Here is a 19,975-nt window from a genome sequence, read left to right on the forward strand (position 1 = left end):
AAAATATAGTATATATGGCGCTAATGCCACAGACCAGAATTGATTCGCAGACCAACGCTACTCTATATGATACCAACATTTTTATTAATTTCAATGTGTAATATATTTTTACAAAAAGTCTCCAATATATATATAATATATATAGATTCTCTCTTCACACAGAATTATTTTAAATTTACTAAAAGTCGCTGTTCACATTAAAGTTCTAACTTCTCATATAACATCTGTATTATAATCTTAACACATCTAAAAAATGTTAAAAATTTGTTAATCTATCACAAATGTGGTAAAAAATGAAAAATACTTTTTATTAGAATCTACATCTGAACCAATCGCTTGTATGGTAGCTATAATCAAATCTAACTTAAGTTAATCTGTTAACATAATTATAGAGAATTATATAAAATTTTTATTGATGTATTTAATTTATATATATATTCATTTATAATTAACGAGTAAATTGATTAAAATATGTTAAAAAAGAAAGTTATATGCGAGTTACCCGATATTCGCCAGTTATATTTAATTTATATGTAATTTATATGATTTTTAAATTTTAACTAAATATCTTTATAAACATTGAAGAAAATTCCAATTATCAAATTTATATAATTGTAATGCTATGTATCTACCATTGTATTGCCTACCACTTTGCACTGACTAGGAACGAATAAGTGATTCTCCAATAAGCCTATCTCTGGAAGGAAACTTATAATCGTTTAAGATAGTCAAATATTGACCTTGGTTCATTGAGCCGGCGATAGAATCCAACTCATTCAGCCCATTATACCATATACAACACATCCCCAGAACATAACCTAACCTACACCATGGCCCATTTTTTGAAAAAAGGGACGTCTTATTCGCTTTAGCTTAAAAAAAATGTGTTTTTTGATGAGTTATACTTAAAGCAACACTCATCTGTCCTTAGAACGCTTATCCAAAACTCTTTTGGTTTGTGCAGATGTTCCTTAGCGAACGCCAGTCTTTTAAGCTTATTTGCCTTTGATGTGTGCGGCATGTCTTTAGCTGTTATTGTCTTAAAATCTTCTTCCGTTAAACGTCGTCGAACAGTGCGGTTAATAATTGCAGTTTTGGCCGCCAAAATCCATTTATCAACAGCAGATTTTTTTTTGAATTCCCTTAGAAGGACTCGGTCACCGTTGAGCGTTGTTTTGCATTTAGCATCTGATCTCGTTAAGTTTCTTATGTTATTATGCTTTTTAAACTTATTAATTTGATAAAAACAGTTTGACGCAATACGTTAAAATCTTTTGCTATATCTTTTACTGCCGTTTCAGTGTTAAACTTTGTTACCATTGAATATCTGATAACCAAACTCAACTTAGCCATTTTGTTAATTGTTTTTAATAATTTATAATCAATTTTTATTTTTTATCAATGTTTAATATCAATTAAAGTTAACTATAAAGGTTTTTTTTCGTTTTCACGTGTTTAAAATTGAAAAACACTTACACAAAGATTTTGTCAAAATACTTATGCGCTACTAGCATGTGTCGAAAATGTTTGATCGAAAGGTAAACTCCTAAGAGTTCCCTATCGTAAGCACTGTAATTAAGTTGGGCTGCTCTTAACTTTGCAAAGTAAAATGCAACTGGATTCCACTAATCACCTATTTGTTGTACAAGAACGGAACCAATTGCGAAACTAGATGCGTCCGTCGACAATCGTAATGGATATGTTGGTGATAAGTGTACTAATTTGGCAGCTGATGAAAAACTTGCTTTACTTTGTTCGAATGCTGCATTGAGCCTCGACGACCACACTACTTCTGTCTTATCGGTACTCTTAGAGACCAATAAGAACGTGTATTGCTGTAGCTTTTGAAATGCTAACTCCGTTTCAAGGAATTATGAACGAAGTGTTTAAAAACAGATTATGTAGTAATATACATAAACGACATATGCGTGACATCGGCTGACGAGGAAGAGCATAAGATGCACTTAATAGAGGTGTTTGGCTGATTACGCGACCGTATCCTAAAAATCAATCTGAGAAAGTGCATGTTTTATAAGAAAGAACTTACCTTTCTGGGGTACATAGTTAACAAAGACGGAATTACTTCGCAATGAACTACCATATTTTAAAAAACCAGAAGCACAGGAGCACGATAATTAATAAGATTTATCGTTTCGTTAAACTTTTACAGGCATTTTCGTCTTCACGCTGCAAAGAATCAGGGTATCCTGCGTCCGTTAATAAAAGGTAGTAAGAAAAACGATAAATCCCCAGTTGAGTGGACAGCAGAAACCAAACAAAAATTTGAAGAGCTTAAAAACGACCTAGCAAATGCTGCGATGTTAGCCCACCCACTTTAAATGCAAAACTAGTGCTTAGTGTAGGCGCTTGTAACGACGCAGTGAAAAGAGCTCTACAACAGTTAATAAGTGAACAAATGCAATCATTAGGATTCTATTTCAAAAGACTGACAGAGACGTTGAAGAATTATAGTACATATAACCGTGAACTCCTTGTTATATATATGGCGGTTAAGTACTTCAGATATATGATTGATGGCAAGACCATAAATCTATTACGTTCGTTTTCCTGTAAAGACCTGACAAAGCATCCAAACGTCAACTACGCCATTTGAACTTTATCGGGTAGCTGACAACAGACATTCAGCATATAGTAGGCAACCAAATTACAGTTGCAGATGCTTTATCCCAAATTGAAAGTGTGGTGACCGAATCAAGACGACTAGTAGTCTATGTAAAATTGGTAGAAGGGCAGAATACTAACCAGGAGGTAAACAAATTGTTAAAAACAACCCAACAGCGTCATCCCTAGAGCTTAAGTTGATGAATCTACCTTTAGATGATGTTTCCATATATTGTGACGTATCGGGAAAGTAAGCAAGACTTTTTATCACAAAATCATTCCATAAACAAGTGTTTTAAATGTTATACACTTTAGCTCATCCTGAAAAAAAAACAACTGTAAGACTAATAACAGATCGTTTTGTTGGCCCAAAATGAAGACCGAAACAATTGAAATACCAAAAACGAGCATTGCATGCCGGAAATCTCGAATTCATCAACACAATAGTACTGTGTTACAGAACTTTAAAGCACCAATCAACGCTTTGAGCATATAAATATTGATATCATGGGGCCGTTACCCATCTGCAATGGTGTGCGATGTTGCCTAATATGCATCGACAAGTTCTCAAGATAGCCTGTGGACTAATACGTACCATCCTCAGGCAAATGGGCTAATAGAGCGTGTCTAACACACGTTAAAGGAGGGTCAATAAATGTTAGTTTGGGTTGCGTGAGATCAGCATAAGTGGCGAACGAAACCAATAAAAGCCTAGCGAGAGAAAGAGAGAGAGAGAGAGAGAGAGAAAGAGAGTGCGGAAGAACCGAATGACAGCCTCTGCATTCAACATACACCGAAAGTGACCCAATAGGGAGTAGAGGTGCGATTTCCAACGAAGTATACAACATAATTACGACTACAACAAAATAGGATTTACCATCTGACAGCCGTCAAATTTTAGAAGCGGCTGTGCGTTGGCATCTACAGGCGATTGCAGTCATGAACATGTCTTTGACATTTGTCAAAATCAACAGTTGTCGTTGTGTTTAAAAACCAAAGAGGTATTTCAAAAAAGTTGTAGTTTAGATGCCAAGGAAGAAAAAAAAGCAAGAATAACACTCATCTAATAAATTATTGTTGTAATAATATAGTCATTATCTAATAGTTTAATATTACAATAAAATAACATTTAACAAAAATTACAACAATAGTATGTTAATGTGTTAATATAATTGTTGTATTGACAAATGATTTCATTTGATAATTTATACAACTTAATTTAATATTAGTTTTAAAAGTTCGGTTGAGTTGATCTTCTGAAGGTACATTCACACCAAAGTGAACGCTTGGGAATGAATGAACTTTTGTAGGGACCATTATCTGCAAATGTTTGTTCATTTGCAAGCGTTCGCTTTACTGTGGATACACCTTTACATATCTATATTCGATGAATAAAATTTGAACAGATTAAATGTAATAATGTGGATAATTGCAGCTACAACTAGTATTTGTAAGATATTATTTTTACTTTAAAAATTCGTTACTTTCATTGAACATTCTACTACTCTATATATACTTACATACGTATTTTTAAATTATGTAAAGTATGGTGAGTCAAAAATTCCATTAATTAAAATAATATAAAATAAATTTTTGTATTTGTAGCTCACTACTGGTCGAAAAACATCTTTATTTTTAAATTAGTTAAAAGTAATTGGATGAAAATGTAATAGACTGTATTACTTATGCATATGTTACAATATATCAGACAAAGATTGTTTGTTACTCATGCGTATAATTAAATTTGTTCATTTAACTGTAATTAGAAATTTCAATCTGTGTAGAAAATTGAGTTACTTTATTATCATAAATATTAGTATTTTTTATTTGATGTGCCTATATAATATATTATTGCGTATCCTTACACCCTTGTATTTATGAAGGATCCAAAAGCAATTACCAAAAGTTTTAAAAAAATAAAAAAATAGTTAAAATAGAATTATTGAAGAATAATATAACTTAATTTAACTACCGACAGTACTCCCTCGCGGAATTTAAATTATTCAATCTATTTAACACGACTCCAAGCAATAGTATGTTTTCGAGAGTAGTATACAACTTCGTTGGTATTCATAAAGGCGTCAAATAATATATAAGAAACAGATCCGCCAGCAATTCCATGTTACTTTTTATGGAAGCTCCCAAATGAAGAAATTTTACGAGTGTATGACCAATCAGAGCTTCCAATCAATCTTCATACGTAGGTATGAAGATTGATTGGATTGGTTTATAGCAATATTGTCACGCAGGCCTGTTCCAAAGGGCATCAGTATGTGAAGGTAAGGCTTCGTGTTTCAAACGTACAGTATAGCGTTAAGTCGAACAAATTTTTACAAAAGTACTTCGGTTTATATGCTTATAAGCATAATAAGTTGTTTGCAGTAGCTCGCTTCGTCCAAAATTTTTTTATGATTTCGATTAAATAATTGAAATAAAAATATTTGTGTAAAGATTATTAATTATACTACGCCGATAAAACAAAGACTGAATGATTTCACATTAATTTTTGTTTCTTTGCTTTGGTTACATTTTTTTTATACTTTTGATGTTTTTCATCAATATATGCACATTCAAAATTTCCTCTTTTCCTGCTTCGCTGTTTTCTCCAGATTGTGACATTGTGGATTTGTCGCAGCAAGTTCAGAAACATTTGAATCTTTTAATTTTTTGTATGTTAAACAAAAATTATATAGTCCTTGCCCTGGACTATATCCTGGAGATCAATTTAGTGAATTATAAGAAAATTCGATTTTATAATTTTTTTTGTTTTTATAGTAACAACCCTATTAATAAATACAAAATGAAAACTTTATAGCCTACAAAATTATATTCGCTGCTTTTATATATAATTACCTGGTATAATTATCATGCAGATTGATTCAGGAGCTTAGAAGTCCATTTAAATTTTGTATTATATAATTTCTGCCAATATATGATATATTTTTATAATTATTTACACATTTTAAAAATAAAAATATGAAATAACTTTCATTTAATTTAATAGGTATAAAGAATAATAACTTCGGAGAAGACTCTTATTTAATTCAACAAAAATTACCATCAAATAATAAAGTTCCTAATTGTGAGCAAAACGGTCCAATATATTGTAATGTCTCATCCAATAAGCAACATATACCAACTCTTCATATAATAATGAACAAAAATATAAAAGATAAAGACTCAATTGTCAGTATGAATAAAAATTTAAATTTTCAGAATTTTAAAAGCAAGAAAAGTGTGATTAACAGTATGAATAAAAAAGATTACTCAGAAAGGAAAAAAGAACAACAAAAGAAAGATAATGTGAGTACAAAATATGAGACCCTTTTAAGTATGTAAAAATAATATATATACATATATGCATAATTTTTTTTGCATGAAATGTTCAGTCGGATGATTTTGTTCGTGACAAGTCAGCTAAAAGAAAGTCGCATTTGAATCGATCACAAAACGAAGAAGTTATAATAAGCAGTAGTAAGTTTTCAAGACTACATTCAAAATGAATTAAAAAAGAAACTATTACTATTATGAAGAAATATTATTATTATTGTTTTAAATTGATTTCTATTTCTACCTTTAGAAGAAGATTCTTGTGCATGTTTTCAAGATATGGCATCTCAGTTAAAATTAACAAATTATTTGAAACCAAATATTAAACGCATTGATCGTAGAAGTGAAACCTTGCCGATAAGCGATGAACTTTATAAAGATCTTTTAATTAAAAAAAACCGAAGGATTAATGAACGTAAGTTTAGTGATCCGGTTATAATGACTGAAAATGAAAAATCATTAAGCTTAGATTGTGGAAATAATATAAATTATGGAAATTGTTCGCTAAGTCATGAAAGATCACTAACATTAAATCAGAAAATTGATGGTACACTAATCTCAATGTCAACGTCAACGTCAACGTCAACAGCTACAGATCTAAACCATGTAGTTTCAATTTTAAAAAAAAAAGATTGTTGCTTAGAAAATGAACAAATCTCAAATATTGTAAATGTAAGTCCTGCTACAATGTCAACAAATATTTTTAAAATATCTTCAAAAATAAAACGTCTTGGAATTCTTAAAAAAAGAACCAGTCTTGATGATTCAGGAAATTTATCACACTTGCATTCATCTGATAAAAGAGACATGTTATCAAAATTAATTCGTCGCAATTCTCTCGAGGAAACTACTTTACAAGAGATACAACAAAATCAAACACATGGCATTTTAAAACAAAGTAGCCATGATGGAAGTAAAAGTGTTAATTATGCTTCAGCTACGGAAATACATCCGCATAGTATTTTAAAGAAAAAAGATAATTTGTCTACCATATCTGTATCTCAGCCACTATTTTTCGGTCCTAATGATATAGGGTGTGAAAAAAGTGCTAATGAAGAACTATTCGTTTTAGAAGATAGTTATACGTTTACAAATGACGAGCATGACATACGACCGATTCTTAAACAAGAGAGCATAAATACCGATGAAACTATACGCACACCTAAGCCAATTCTTAAAAAAAAAATTTCTGGAGATTCGGAAGAACAAGAAATACGACCGATTTTGAAAACTTCTAGAAAAAGCAGTCGCGAAGAGTTTGATGAATGTTCGTTTTTGAATAGTGAAACACAGCATAGTCGTGAAAGTTCAGTGCGACCTATTCTAAAAACAACTTCTTTATTGAAACGACGCTCTTTAAGTAGTTTTGAATCATGTTCTAAGACAAGCAAACCTGTCCATTTTTTACTAAATCGTCGTACTCGTTCTCTTGAACGTCATGTAATTCCATTAGTTGATCTAGGTGCTGCTCTGGATGCTATTGCAACTTCGACATTAGAAGTTAATAAGGATGAATTGAGTGCAACTATTAATAACTCCGTTTCTGAACGTGTTAAATATATGGAATCCATTCTTAATAAAAATAGCAATTCCTTTATATTACCAACAAAAGTAAATAGCAGTTTCGATATGTCAGAAAATCCTAACACAGATTTAGATTTAAAAATAAATATTCAAAGACGATGTAGTTATCGAGATCGATACAAAACGCAACCTGTGACTTTTAATGAAAAAATAATGTGAGTATTTTATAATTTATTTTATATCAGTTTTGTTTTTAAATTAACGTAATACATTTTCATCAAAATATGCTTTATAATTTAATTTTTATTTAGATATGTTTTGATTATTAGTTTTTTTAAGGTATTTTTTTGTGTCAACATAAATAGTGTAAAAGTTTAATATATGAAAAATAAAATTAAAGTTATAAATTGGAACGATTGACCGCTATTTAAAAAAAGATCATTTCTTTTATTAAGCTTATTAAAATATCTTACTAAATAAGATTAAAGCTTTGACATTTTTTGCTGTTTATTTTTCAAAATAATTTTCTCTCAGCTTAATACTTAGAAAGATATTACTTTAAAAGTTAGACCGATTCGAATAGCAAAGAAAGGCAAAGACAAAAATTTTTTTTTTATTTAATTTATTGAAATTTGGCTGACCATACAACGCTGTTTCGAGTATTGCCAAGTACTCTTCATCAGTGGTCTTTGGAAATAATCGAATTTTATTTAATTAGTTTATAGTCCGTATATAATTTGTTTGGACTGCAAGTGCCAGGATTAGAACTCGTGCCTATCAAATTAGAAGCGATGACTAATCGTGTTTATCCACAAGAAGCCAAGGCTGCACAAACTTTCAATGCTCAAGTTCCAAGTATTTTAATTTTTTCAACTAATTTAAGTAATGCATTTCGAGGACGTCATCAAAATGCCCATTAATGCGGATTGAGGCTTATCAACAGAGAATTGTTGCGCTAAGCGCTAAACTTTCAACTTCGGATACATAAACTTGTCACTGGTCGCCGGATCTGATCATTAAAAGAGATATATGTATATAAATAAAGTTTATTTTGATACTCCCCACTTTTACTTATTCAGAATGTATTCGAAGTTTAATACGAATTGCAGAGTTCGTATTTGCGTATCCATGAGCGACTCTTTTCTGCTCATTATGCTCACAGCTCATGAACAGGCAAGAAACTCTTTTCATACGATTATTCACGCTCATGAGCGAGCACCTTTTGCAGAGCTCACGCTCGTGAACAAGAGCCGCCTTTAAGTTATAAATTGGTTCATGATCATGAGCAAGAGTACGAGCTGAGGCTCATGAGATCTTATGCGCTGGTTACGAGAAGGTGCTGCATGCTAAAAAATCAAAAATATATGGCATTGTTGTGCTTTGAATTTATTTGAATTTTGTGCGTTTACTTAATTAATCATTTTATATTAATTTAAGAGTTCTAAATTATATTATATTGTGATCACGGTTGCCACTTGAAAATTTTTTTCTGTACCAAAATTGGTTTAAAAAGGTACCATTTCTGTAAAAAAAGGTCCAAAATTTTTTTAGACCTTTTTGTTTTTTCGTTCTGTTTTTTTCATAGTGTTATAAATGAACAAAATATAAAATAGTGCAAAATTGCATTTATAAAAAAAATTAATTGGAAATATCCACAATAAAGTTGGGTCGTCAAAAATGTACCATTTTTTGAACATGAGTACCAAACGAAAAAAAAAGTACCAATTTTGGTACTAAAGTACCATAAGTGGCAACCGTGATTGTGATTCGGAAAATTTGAAAATAAATATTTCAAGTTTTACATGAATGTAATAAAACAGTTTGCTTAGAATGCGAAAAACAAGTGTAATAAATTTTATATGCGTTAAATCGAAGAATATATAAGCATAGAGAGTAGTGCTGTTCATATTCGAATTTACGAAGTATTCGAAGAAATTCGAATATTCGAATAGTAAACGAAGTCTTCGAAGTTGGAAAAAACTTCGAAGTTTTTGTGAATTTTTGTTCTCGAAGTCTTCGAAGTTTAAATGTAGTGAAAAACTTCGAAGACTTCGAAGACTTCGTAAGCAAAAGGTGAAGTGAGAGCGCAAAATGCAAACAAACGTGCATCACACAAATTATTTGAGGGATGAAAGCGTTTGCTTTGTTTGTACGGTTTTATGTTTTTTTTTTTGGTATTCTATGCAGAAAATTAAAAACATGTTTTTTTGTTTTATTTTATTACATAAAATTTATTTTATTATTAAATATGTATTATAATATATATTATTTTTAAATATGTTATTATTAAATATTTTTTATATTAAATAAAAAATTCACATTTTAAATAACTTATATTTATTATATATATTTAAAAAATTATATTTGAGAAAATTTTTAATATAATATAAAATATATACGTAATAATATGAAAATATTGATATTGATGGATTTTATTAGTAATGGAATTTTATAAAAGTTTTCATTTTCCTTTTCAATAAAATCACAAATTAAAATCTTGAAAATTAGTTATGGAAAAATGAGTTTTGCTTATTAATGCCTAATTATTTGACCTGTATGAGCTGTGATGATCACGCAGGCAAGCGCAAATTTATTTTTGCATTATAAAATTTTGAATGTTTTGTTGTAGTTACAGTTATTTTACTGTTTATGGAAAAATTTTAAATCCCTTATTCTAGGAAAAGAAATACATAATATTATAAGGAAGTATCTAAATAAAATGTAAATTAGTGTATAAGCAAAATTGTATAAAAGAAATTCCATCAAATTTTCATGTATTTTATATTATATTAAAAATTTTCATAAATATAATTTTTTAAATATAAATAATAAATATAAGTTATTTAAAATGTGAATTTTTTATTTAATATAAAAAATATTTAATAATAACATATTTAAAAATAATATATATTACAATACATATTTAATAATAAAATAATAAAATAAATTTTATGTAATAAAATAAAACAAAAAACATGTTTTTAATTTTCTGCATAGAATAACAACAAAAAACATAAAACCGTACAAACAAAGCAAACGCTTTCATCCCTCAAATAATTTGTGTGATGCACGTTTGTTTGCATTTTGCGCTCTCACTTCACCTTTTGCTTACGAAGTCTTCGAAGTCTTCGAAGTTTTTCACTACATTTAAACTTCGAAGACTTCGAGAACAAAAATTCACAAAAACTTCGAAGTTTTTTCCAACTTCGAAGACTTCGTTGAAATGCGAATATTCGAATATTCGAAGAACTTCGAATTTTTAAAAACTTCGAATAATGTGAACAGCACTAATAGAGAGTGTATCACTCAAAAAATCTTAAAAATGAAATGTTGGCAACTTCACAAAAATCGGTCGCAGAAGTCGGGAAAAGCATATTTGAGTTATTTTTGTGTCACATGAACTCGTTGTGACTCAATTTTAACATGCCAGCTTCCAGCTTCAACATGCGGGAGAGTTTGGAGTGTTCAAGCATTTCATAGTTAATTCATTTTAGAATTTTCTGCAAAACCGAGATTTCTATTTTTAACTTCAACTCCGTCGTATTTATATTAAAGTAAACAGTACTGTATTAATTTGTTAATTATTGTAAGTTATTTGCAATTTTTTTGATTCTAATTCTAAGTCTGCTCATTGTTTTCACAATGAACAGAAAGGACGACTATGATAATATAAGTGCATAGTGATAATGTGCTTTCTGCTTCATTGATAGAACTCAACGAAAGTAACTCTAGGGTATCTTATAACTGTGCAGTAGAAGCCTACTCTGATCTAGAGTGCAATGACATCGAAAATTCCATTATATCAGATGTATTTTCCAATTCAAAGAATATAAATATTGATTCATTGTCTTTAAGTAATTCGAAAATCAGTCTTTAAAATTCAGCGTTGTCTACAGCCGTAGTATTTTCTCTAATAATATGATAATGATATCGATAATTACTAGATTAAGTAATTCACTAATTTTGTATAATATGCTTCAGTTATTGTTTAAACCATATCGGGATAGACGTATTTGATCTGTTTGATTTACCAAAAACTTAAGCAACAATCTCTCTAACTGGCAGCGCAGCGCAGTCTTCATTTTCTTCAGCTTTTTATAATTATGACGTAAAATTTATTGAAAAATTGAAATGCTTTTTTTTTATTATATATAATAGTCAAAGTAGATATAATAAGCAAAAGCAATACTCAATATTGCCTTTGTAGTAAGTATTAATAAAAAAAAAGCTTTTTTTATAATTTATATGTTACTGAATACATTTGCGTATATTTATATACTCGTTATATTCTGATACTCACCACATATGTATTAAACCGGGTGTTGCCTTTTAACAATAGTTAAATTTTTTTTTTTTAATTGAATAGAAAATGTAATAAAGTCTTAAAAAAAGGCTTTTTATTTTTAGAGTTTTTGACAAAGAAAAGTACTTGTTTACAACATTGCTTCTCAGAAAATATTCTAATTAATTATATTTTAATTTTAATTAGAATTAGAACTAGAACTAGTCACAAATTTTAAGATAGGTTGTAATAAATGTTAGTATTATTTTCAAATATTACTCGGAGAAGATAAGAGAATAATTGGGATTTTAGCAATGAATTTCATTTTTAATTTATTTATAAAATATTATCTAGAATTAAAGACTCTGATTTAAATCTGTGTGTGATCGATAAGTGTTATTGCATTAAGTATTATAAACTTTAATATGAATTTGAAATTGTCTTTGACATTCTTTATTCTTTCATTATTACATGCTGCTTCTATATATTTTTCTCTTCATAGAGCGTTTCGGAGCCTGAATTTTAATGTATACTTATCAATATATTAAGATGTGATATATTAAGAAGTAAGATGTGTATTCATTTTCTTGGGAGTGTTTTTAAATCACAATGTCACTACGCATTTGTTTTGGTTAAAAGTGGTTAAAAGTATCATCTAGTAACTTAGAATAGCATATGCATGTACATCTGTTTGTTTCACTTATGTTTGTAGCGATATTTTTGTTCGTATATCGTCTAACCATATTGAGTTATACATATACTCTGATGACGAATTGATTGTTTGATATACTTGAACCCCCGTTCTGTATCTGGTATAATATATTATATATATTTTGGGTGTGATGTTGTATATTGTTATATTAAATTTAAGGTTACACGCATCGTGAATATATGTTTGAAGTGCAAAAAACCAAAAACACTTTTTAATAAATGTCTAGAATTGTATATAATTATGTAGTTAACATTCTAATATGTTTATCGCTATTATATTATATACTTAAAAATTGTTAGTTATTAATTCCCAACTATTATCCGTACAAAAAATTTGTAAAGTTTCGAGCTCAGTTTGTGCTTCAAAATAAATATGAATATTTTTAAGAAAAAATTGCATCCGTAGTCCTTATGATAATATATGAAAAAAAATATACTTTAATCAACATTACCTGCTAAAATGTGTAGGTGTTCATATGTTACAAAAGGAATGACCGTTTATTATAGTATGTATATTCAGTGACGGGGTATCAAGTATTTAAGTTCATAATTATAATAAATTTAAAACTCACCCTTCGATAATACTTTTCCTTTTTAAACTGGAAAATCATTTACAAAAATTAATACTATTTAAAGGGAACACCCTATATATGGTTTTTGTATGTGGATATATGTTAAAGAATTTTACAAACAAATATGAGAAATTAAAACTAAAAATGTTGCGAAATTTTCTAAAACTAATCAGTTCAGTTCTTCATGATACATTTCTGTATACTCTTTTGCTAAAAATTTTATTTTAAATGAGCGAGAGCTTTTTGTGTTATTAATAATCTTATTATTTTTTACTCAATGTGATAAATATAGACATTGTTTTTGTAATCGTTGGCCGATTTTTAGTAAATGTGTGGTTCAGTGATTGTTATATCTGTTTTTAAGTAAACACTGATAACTAGTTAATTTTCTACAATAATGCAATAAAAACTTAAAATAAAAATTTTGATTATTATTCGATTTATTGGCAAGTTTACATAATAAAAGAAACTTATGTGATAATAAAAGTAGATATTAAGGTATCTAATAGCAAATTTTTGCAACTAAAAATTAATGTTTTATTTAATACATACCATATGTATGTTTAAAAATTCTTATTTGAATACATGTGCAAAAAATATTACAAAATGCAAAAGAAAAAAATTAAATTTTTAATTTAATTGATATAATATTTTTAATTTAATTTAATATAGTGAAATCCGATAGAAATAATATTTTGAATTTTTGTTTTTTCAATATTTATAGTTTTCAAGACTCATCTTTAGCCTTGAGTGATTTAAAAAGTACTTCATGTAATTTGTTAAAATTACAAGGAGATCAACCTCATGAAGCAAATACAGTTAAATCATCAATTTCAAACCCATTACCTTTGGTGCCTTCACACTCTAATCGAGTTTCTGAAAATTTAAGTAGTAACAAAAACTTATTTTCTACCCGAGATATTGAAAAAAATTGTTTAAATAACGTTGTATTTATATCTAAAATGTCTCAAACTAATAAGGACTTATCAGAGCCAAGCATTATGAAAGTGGATTCTCAAAAAGACTCAGAAAATAATAAACATAAGGAACTAATTGAAAGTGATGCAGTTGAGGCAGGCGGCATTAAACGAAGTAACAGCGTTCGGGAACGAGCGAACATGTTTCAGAAATTACAGGAAGAAATCGTACTACCTAAAAGAAGTAAGTAACTATTATATAATTTAATGACACTTTTTATATTTTGTTATGGCAAAGTTATATAAAGGTTGCTCAATATGCGTAATATTACATAATGCTACAGAAATTTTGGAAACCTTAAAATTCTATAAAATCTACTTTTAATTTGACGAGACAAAATAAAATGATTCATTAATTACACATATGAATAAATTGTTCCTTTCATAAAAAAATTGTGAAAATGTATAAAATTCAATAAATAAAAAAAAAATAAATTTAATTATTCAAATCAACTAACAACTAAGCCATAATATCAAAAAAATTTAATGTTTATAGTTAAATAAATTAAAATTAAAAATTATGATATTTTATACATAATTTGCATCCACAAGTAATATTTTTTTTTTGTAAGCTGCTTCTCAATTTTCTCCGTCCAAACTTAATATATCACCCAAGGATGATTCGTCGGAGCCAGTAACTGAAATTTCAAATAAAACTGATGTAGATGAAGAAACTGGTGAGTATTGCATGACTTACTTATATTACGCACTTTGTTTTGTTAAGCTCTTTAATATTTTTAACACTTTTGCCTTTGTTACTTTTAAAAATAAAAATAATTTTTACTGCATATTTTATTTATTTTATTTGTTTAAAGTTTGCCGCTTATAGTTCAAACTTGGATATAACATTTATTTGCATGGTTAATAAAATTTATCTATACATAGTTCTACCAATCCAACAAATAAAACTAATAAAAAAAAACTTTAATTAAAAACGTTTTTCATATAGTACAATATTATACAAGAACACGCAACAATTTATTGCAATTTTAATATAAATAAATGTATAAATAATTTGAATACAAAATTAATAAAAACATATTTGTACTACATCACATTAATATTTTTAAACATAATGAATAGAACTATTTAATACAAAGAGCCTCGAAAGGGTGTGTAATGTTAAAAAGCTTTTTAACTTTAATATTTGCTCAATAAGAAAACAATTTATTACAGACCCGTCATCTTTATCCTTATCAGAAAGGCTTCGATTTTTTAACAAGCTTGAATCACAAAACTGTCAGAACTATCAATATTCTAATATATCAACTTATAGTCCTAGTATTGACTTTGGAGATACAAGTCCTGCTCCTAATACGAGTTATTGTCTACAAAGCACACCATTAAGTATACCAAAATCCAAAAGTAACAATATGATTGCACCCATTCTTATGGATTGCACTCCTATTAATAAGAGAACACAGTTGAGAAATAAAGCTTTGATGGATAAAAAATCTCTTGATTCAACATCAATGTGCAAGTTTACGGAAAAAGGCGTAGAGAATTATTCTTTAGAAAAGTCTATTTCATTAGCCCTAACACAGGATATAACTTCAACATCAGCATATATTCCTTTTACGAAGAGAATGAAACTCAAATCTTTAGAAAAATCGCATTTATACAATGATCGAAATAACAATACTACTGAAAATTTAGCACTTTCACCAATTGAAAATGATCAGAGAAATAAAAATTCAAGCGATATAATTAAGAAGCACATTGGTAAAATAAAATCACCTTTCCTTGAAAACAGTATACGCTTCAAACAAGAGCAATTAGAAAAAGAACTTAGAACATATAATCAGTATAAAAATACATTAATAAATAATGAAAAAAATAGTGCAAAAGAAGTGGGTTCTATAAATTCAATTATAAAATGTCCAAGTTATAATGTTAATTATATTGAAAAAATAAACATGAGTGAAAAAATAAATGGTTTCAATAATTTAAATAAAATGTGTTCTTTGAATTCATTAATGAACAAAAATAAAACATGTGTTCAAAACCAAAAAGGAACGACAAGAATTGATAAAAGGTATGCTAAATTTTTTGGAATCCGATTATCAAATATGGAACAAGAAAATCAAACACAATCGTTACAATTTAAAAAAGTGAGTGGTTATGTTTCGAAACCAAATGTTAATTTAAAAAACATAAATTTAGCATACCGTTATAAATTTAGTACACCATATCCCTCAACTGTTGACACAACTAATAATTTAGAAGTTTCAGATTCATTAGAAAAGCAAGAAAATGCAACAGATATTAAATCAATTGAATCAAGTATACCTTTTTCGGATAATACCACACGTAACTTTATTCCAAATGTTTGTGATATTATAACACCTAAACAGACAATTACTGCAATAGGTAACCAAGATCATAAGAATGGATTTCAGCTCAGTTCCTTAAGCGGGAAAAACAATTCGCGGACGTCTTTCAATACAGAACGAAAATATAATCAACACACAAACCAGATAAAAAAGTTCGAGGAAATAATTATTTCAAATGAAGAATTTCTTCTGGCCACAAAAGATTTTGATCGCATATTTTCTATTGCAAATCTCTAGTTTATGGATACGTTAAAGACTATAAAAATAAATTTTCTATCCTACTGCGTTTTATTTTATAATTCCCACCACATTTTTAAAATTGAACATGGTACCTGTTTTACACAAATGAATGATAATGATAATAAATCACATGTCTGTAACTAATATAATTTAACAAAGTTGCTATATACTTTTAAATTTTATTATATTAACAAAATGTATTTATTTATTATATTTTGAACATTTCATTAATTAAAAAAATTTATATATATTTAAAATCTTTAAAATTCATGTTTAACTGTTAAATATATGGCGTTTTAATTTATGTATGGCCTTGTATTCAATGGTGGTACATTTTTTCGTTCATTATGAAATTAGACTAAAAATATTAACATTGTTACATTGTGAACGAATTTTTTACCAAAAATTTATAATAAAAAAGAAAATAAACTATGCCATTTTTATTTAAAAAAAAACGGGTAAATTTTATTTTTATTTTTGATTTCATTTTTAAGGAGCTGATAAAAAAAAACTATATAATGTCAATATGAGAGTAATGCCCACAGATTTAAGATTTGAACTTAAAAATAAGCTTAAATGCCTATCACAATCGGCAGTGCCAAATTTGCCTAAAAAGCAAACAGATAGTGCTTCGCCTAATAAAGATACTGTAAGTCTTGTACGTAATCTGTGCAATATTCATATTCCACCTATGTCCAACTCATTGGAAAACGAATATTCTGAAAATACTTCGGAAGGTGAAAGCTCTGGTGGCCGAGAAATTTCAAAAATTATTAAAACCGGTACAGCTGTGCATAAGCAGAAATACGGCAAATCAGGGTGAGTTAGATGGTTAAAAAATGTTCATAAGCTATAAAGCTAAGAATGCTTTCTAATAAAGTAATAATTATGATGTACTAACGTAAAACTTAACAAGCGGGCATATTTCCTTCAAATAATAAGTGAAAATCACACAATGGGCCTATTTACACTATCATGAATATGGACATGAACATGAACATGAACTTGAAAACCGGTTGGTTTATGATGAGAGAGAGGGAAGAGAGTGTAATGTGAGTTCATGAATTTCACGCATTGAAATTTGTTGCATTTCTTTAGCTTGACACACATACATATGCAATGTTATGTTTATGCTTACCTTTTAATGCTGAATACTCTCAATTTCTGTGCTCTGCACTATTCCACACAAGCATTTTATACGTTTACACAAAACAAAACAAATTTCATGCTCATGACAGTGTAAACTGAACTGACAGTTCATGTTGTCATCAAGTTCATCTCCGTTCATCATAATGTAAATAGGCCTAATTATTATTTAACTTAACAAATATTAACGTATACGTAGTTTAATTTTATTCAATTGAATTGGAAGAAAATTATGAAGAAACATTATTTTCTACTATTTCTGTTATCGATCACTTTTTTAAAAGAAAACAACTAATAACGACTATACTGAGATTATATATTAAAAACTTGATATAAACACAAGTTAATGATATTTCATAACTTAGTAAATGGTAAAAATTTAAAAATTAAATTTTAAAGTTCTAATATTTCTTGAATATAATAAATAAAAATAAATGATTGTATATATAAATTGTTTTTTATTTGTTTTGTGTGATACTATTACTCAAATAAATTAATATTTAAATATATAATAAACAAGAAGTATAAATTTTTTATTTATACGGAGCAAAATTAAGAAAAGGATTGTTATTATAAAAATTAAACAATTGATGTTAATAATCATAGCATATAATATAAATTTATTTGCATAATATATTTTTTGCATTTATGTCCGTATGTTTATTTAGCCTGTTCATTATTTCAGCATGTGCACAGAATTAACATTCAAACTACATTGCATACAATTTTATTAACGGTAATATATAAAAATTTCTGAGTTTTATCTTAATTTAAAACAAATAATTATTGTTATATTGGTCGTATTTTAAAAATGTTATATATTTTACCAACATTTCATTATTAAAACAAAATTTAATTTGATAGTAGAAAATTTCTACTAGAAATTGATATTTTCTAATATTTTTATTATTTAGTCCAAATTTGCAGTAGATATGTATCGCGCCTAAAGTAGTTTTATCATTGTGTGCTCTGTTAGAAAATAAAACTTTATAATATGTGGCATGCAGTCGAATGCATGATTATATATTTTAATATGTATATTATAAATAACATAAGGTAATATTATTAATTGGATGTATGATTTGTTGTTTAATTTTGTGTTTATTAAATAAGTGACTTTATACTTCGTACTTGGTACTGAATTTCACGGTTGACTAAACGTTATTATTACTATTGCCAAATGTCTCCATTCATCATGCATATTCTCAGAAACTAATGAATGTCTAAATTCTAATTTTAAATAAAAATAATGATAATTTCTCATAAATACGCTCTTTTAGCTTTTCACCGGCCCTTAGCAAACATAAGCTGTTTCCATTAAGTGTGGGCCCTATTTTAGCAATACAGACTTTAAAAAAATTTACGGAAACATAAATATGTTTTGTTGTGTTTTGTTCTTTTTACCTTTAATATGTTGACACAAGTCAGTGATTAACATATTAAAGATAAAGTCAGAGAACCACGATTTAGCCGAAACTGTGAAAACTGTGATTTATAAATTGTTGTGCCAAAATGCAGGATCGGTTTATATAAAATTATCATGCTTACTTTTTATGTATATGCTGTGCGCGGTCTCATATATCCGTAAGCTCTTAAAGCATAGGATAAAACGCTAATAATGTATGACCATCGCATTAACATCACACGTATTCATATTTAAAAAGCATATAAACAAAGATGTTCGTCTTATGCTTTAAATTTAAAGTAAATGTGTATTCTATAAAAACTTGTTCTGTTACACAAAACTGATGTATTTTTGGCCTTGGTTTGAAGCAAGACAATTATAATTTGATTGTAAAAATATTTGATAGTTTTTTATCTTTTAATTAAAATTTTCGATGTTATATTAGAATCTGCATTTTACGATATCCTGTGTGTAAGAGCACCTTTCCTTCGTTTATTTTGCTGAGATAAGCAAAGTCTAACGACTTCAGGTTCAGGTTCGTTGCAGGGACTTGCAGACGTCTACATAAATTTGGGCTTGATTCCAAGAACGTTGCCTAACCTGTTGATAGATAAAGTACTATTTTGGTACACGAATCAAAAAATACTTCTTAAGGTGCAAAAAATCCTGCAAGAACTATAGGAATCCATCCAACTAAACAAACACTCTATTGAGGTTACTGTAGATACCGGTGTTTCAAGTAGTTTCGTAAGTCAAACCATAGTGGACAGGCTTAAACTAAGAGCAATGAACTGTAGAAAAATAATTAGGATTTACATGGTCGACAAAATAGT

The 19,975-nt window shown here is 28.1% G+C and overlaps 1 protein-coding gene across 8 annotated transcripts in view; it reads left to right on the plus strand.

The window, feature by feature from the left end:
- The window catches only part of LOC119673439, a 63,194-nt gene that overhangs the window by 19,386 nt on the left and 23,833 nt on the right, over window positions 1-19,975 (plus strand). For 7 of the 8 annotated variants that reach the window (XM_038084716.1, XM_038084709.1, XM_038084711.1 and 4 more), the window contains 6 exons: window positions 5,627-5,925; window positions 6,012-6,096; window positions 6,203-7,691; window positions 13,766-14,202; window positions 14,591-14,695; window positions 17,086-17,410. In XM_038084716.1, coding sequence (XP_037940644.1) covers window positions 5,627-5,925; window positions 6,012-6,096; window positions 6,203-7,691; window positions 13,766-14,202; window positions 14,591-14,695; window positions 17,086-17,410 — 2,740 coding nt within the window. The remainder of the gene's footprint in view (window positions 1-5,626; window positions 5,926-6,011; window positions 6,097-6,202; window positions 7,692-13,765; window positions 14,203-14,590; window positions 14,696-17,085; window positions 17,411-19,975) is intronic. The other variant, XM_038084714.1, reaches the window with a different exon arrangement.

This window comes from Teleopsis dalmanni, chromosome 1 (genome assembly GCF_002237135.1).
Source record: "Teleopsis dalmanni isolate 2A chromosome 1, ASM223713v2, whole genome shotgun sequence".
NCBI lineage: Eukaryota > Metazoa > Arthropoda > Insecta > Diptera > Diopsidae > Teleopsis > Teleopsis dalmanni.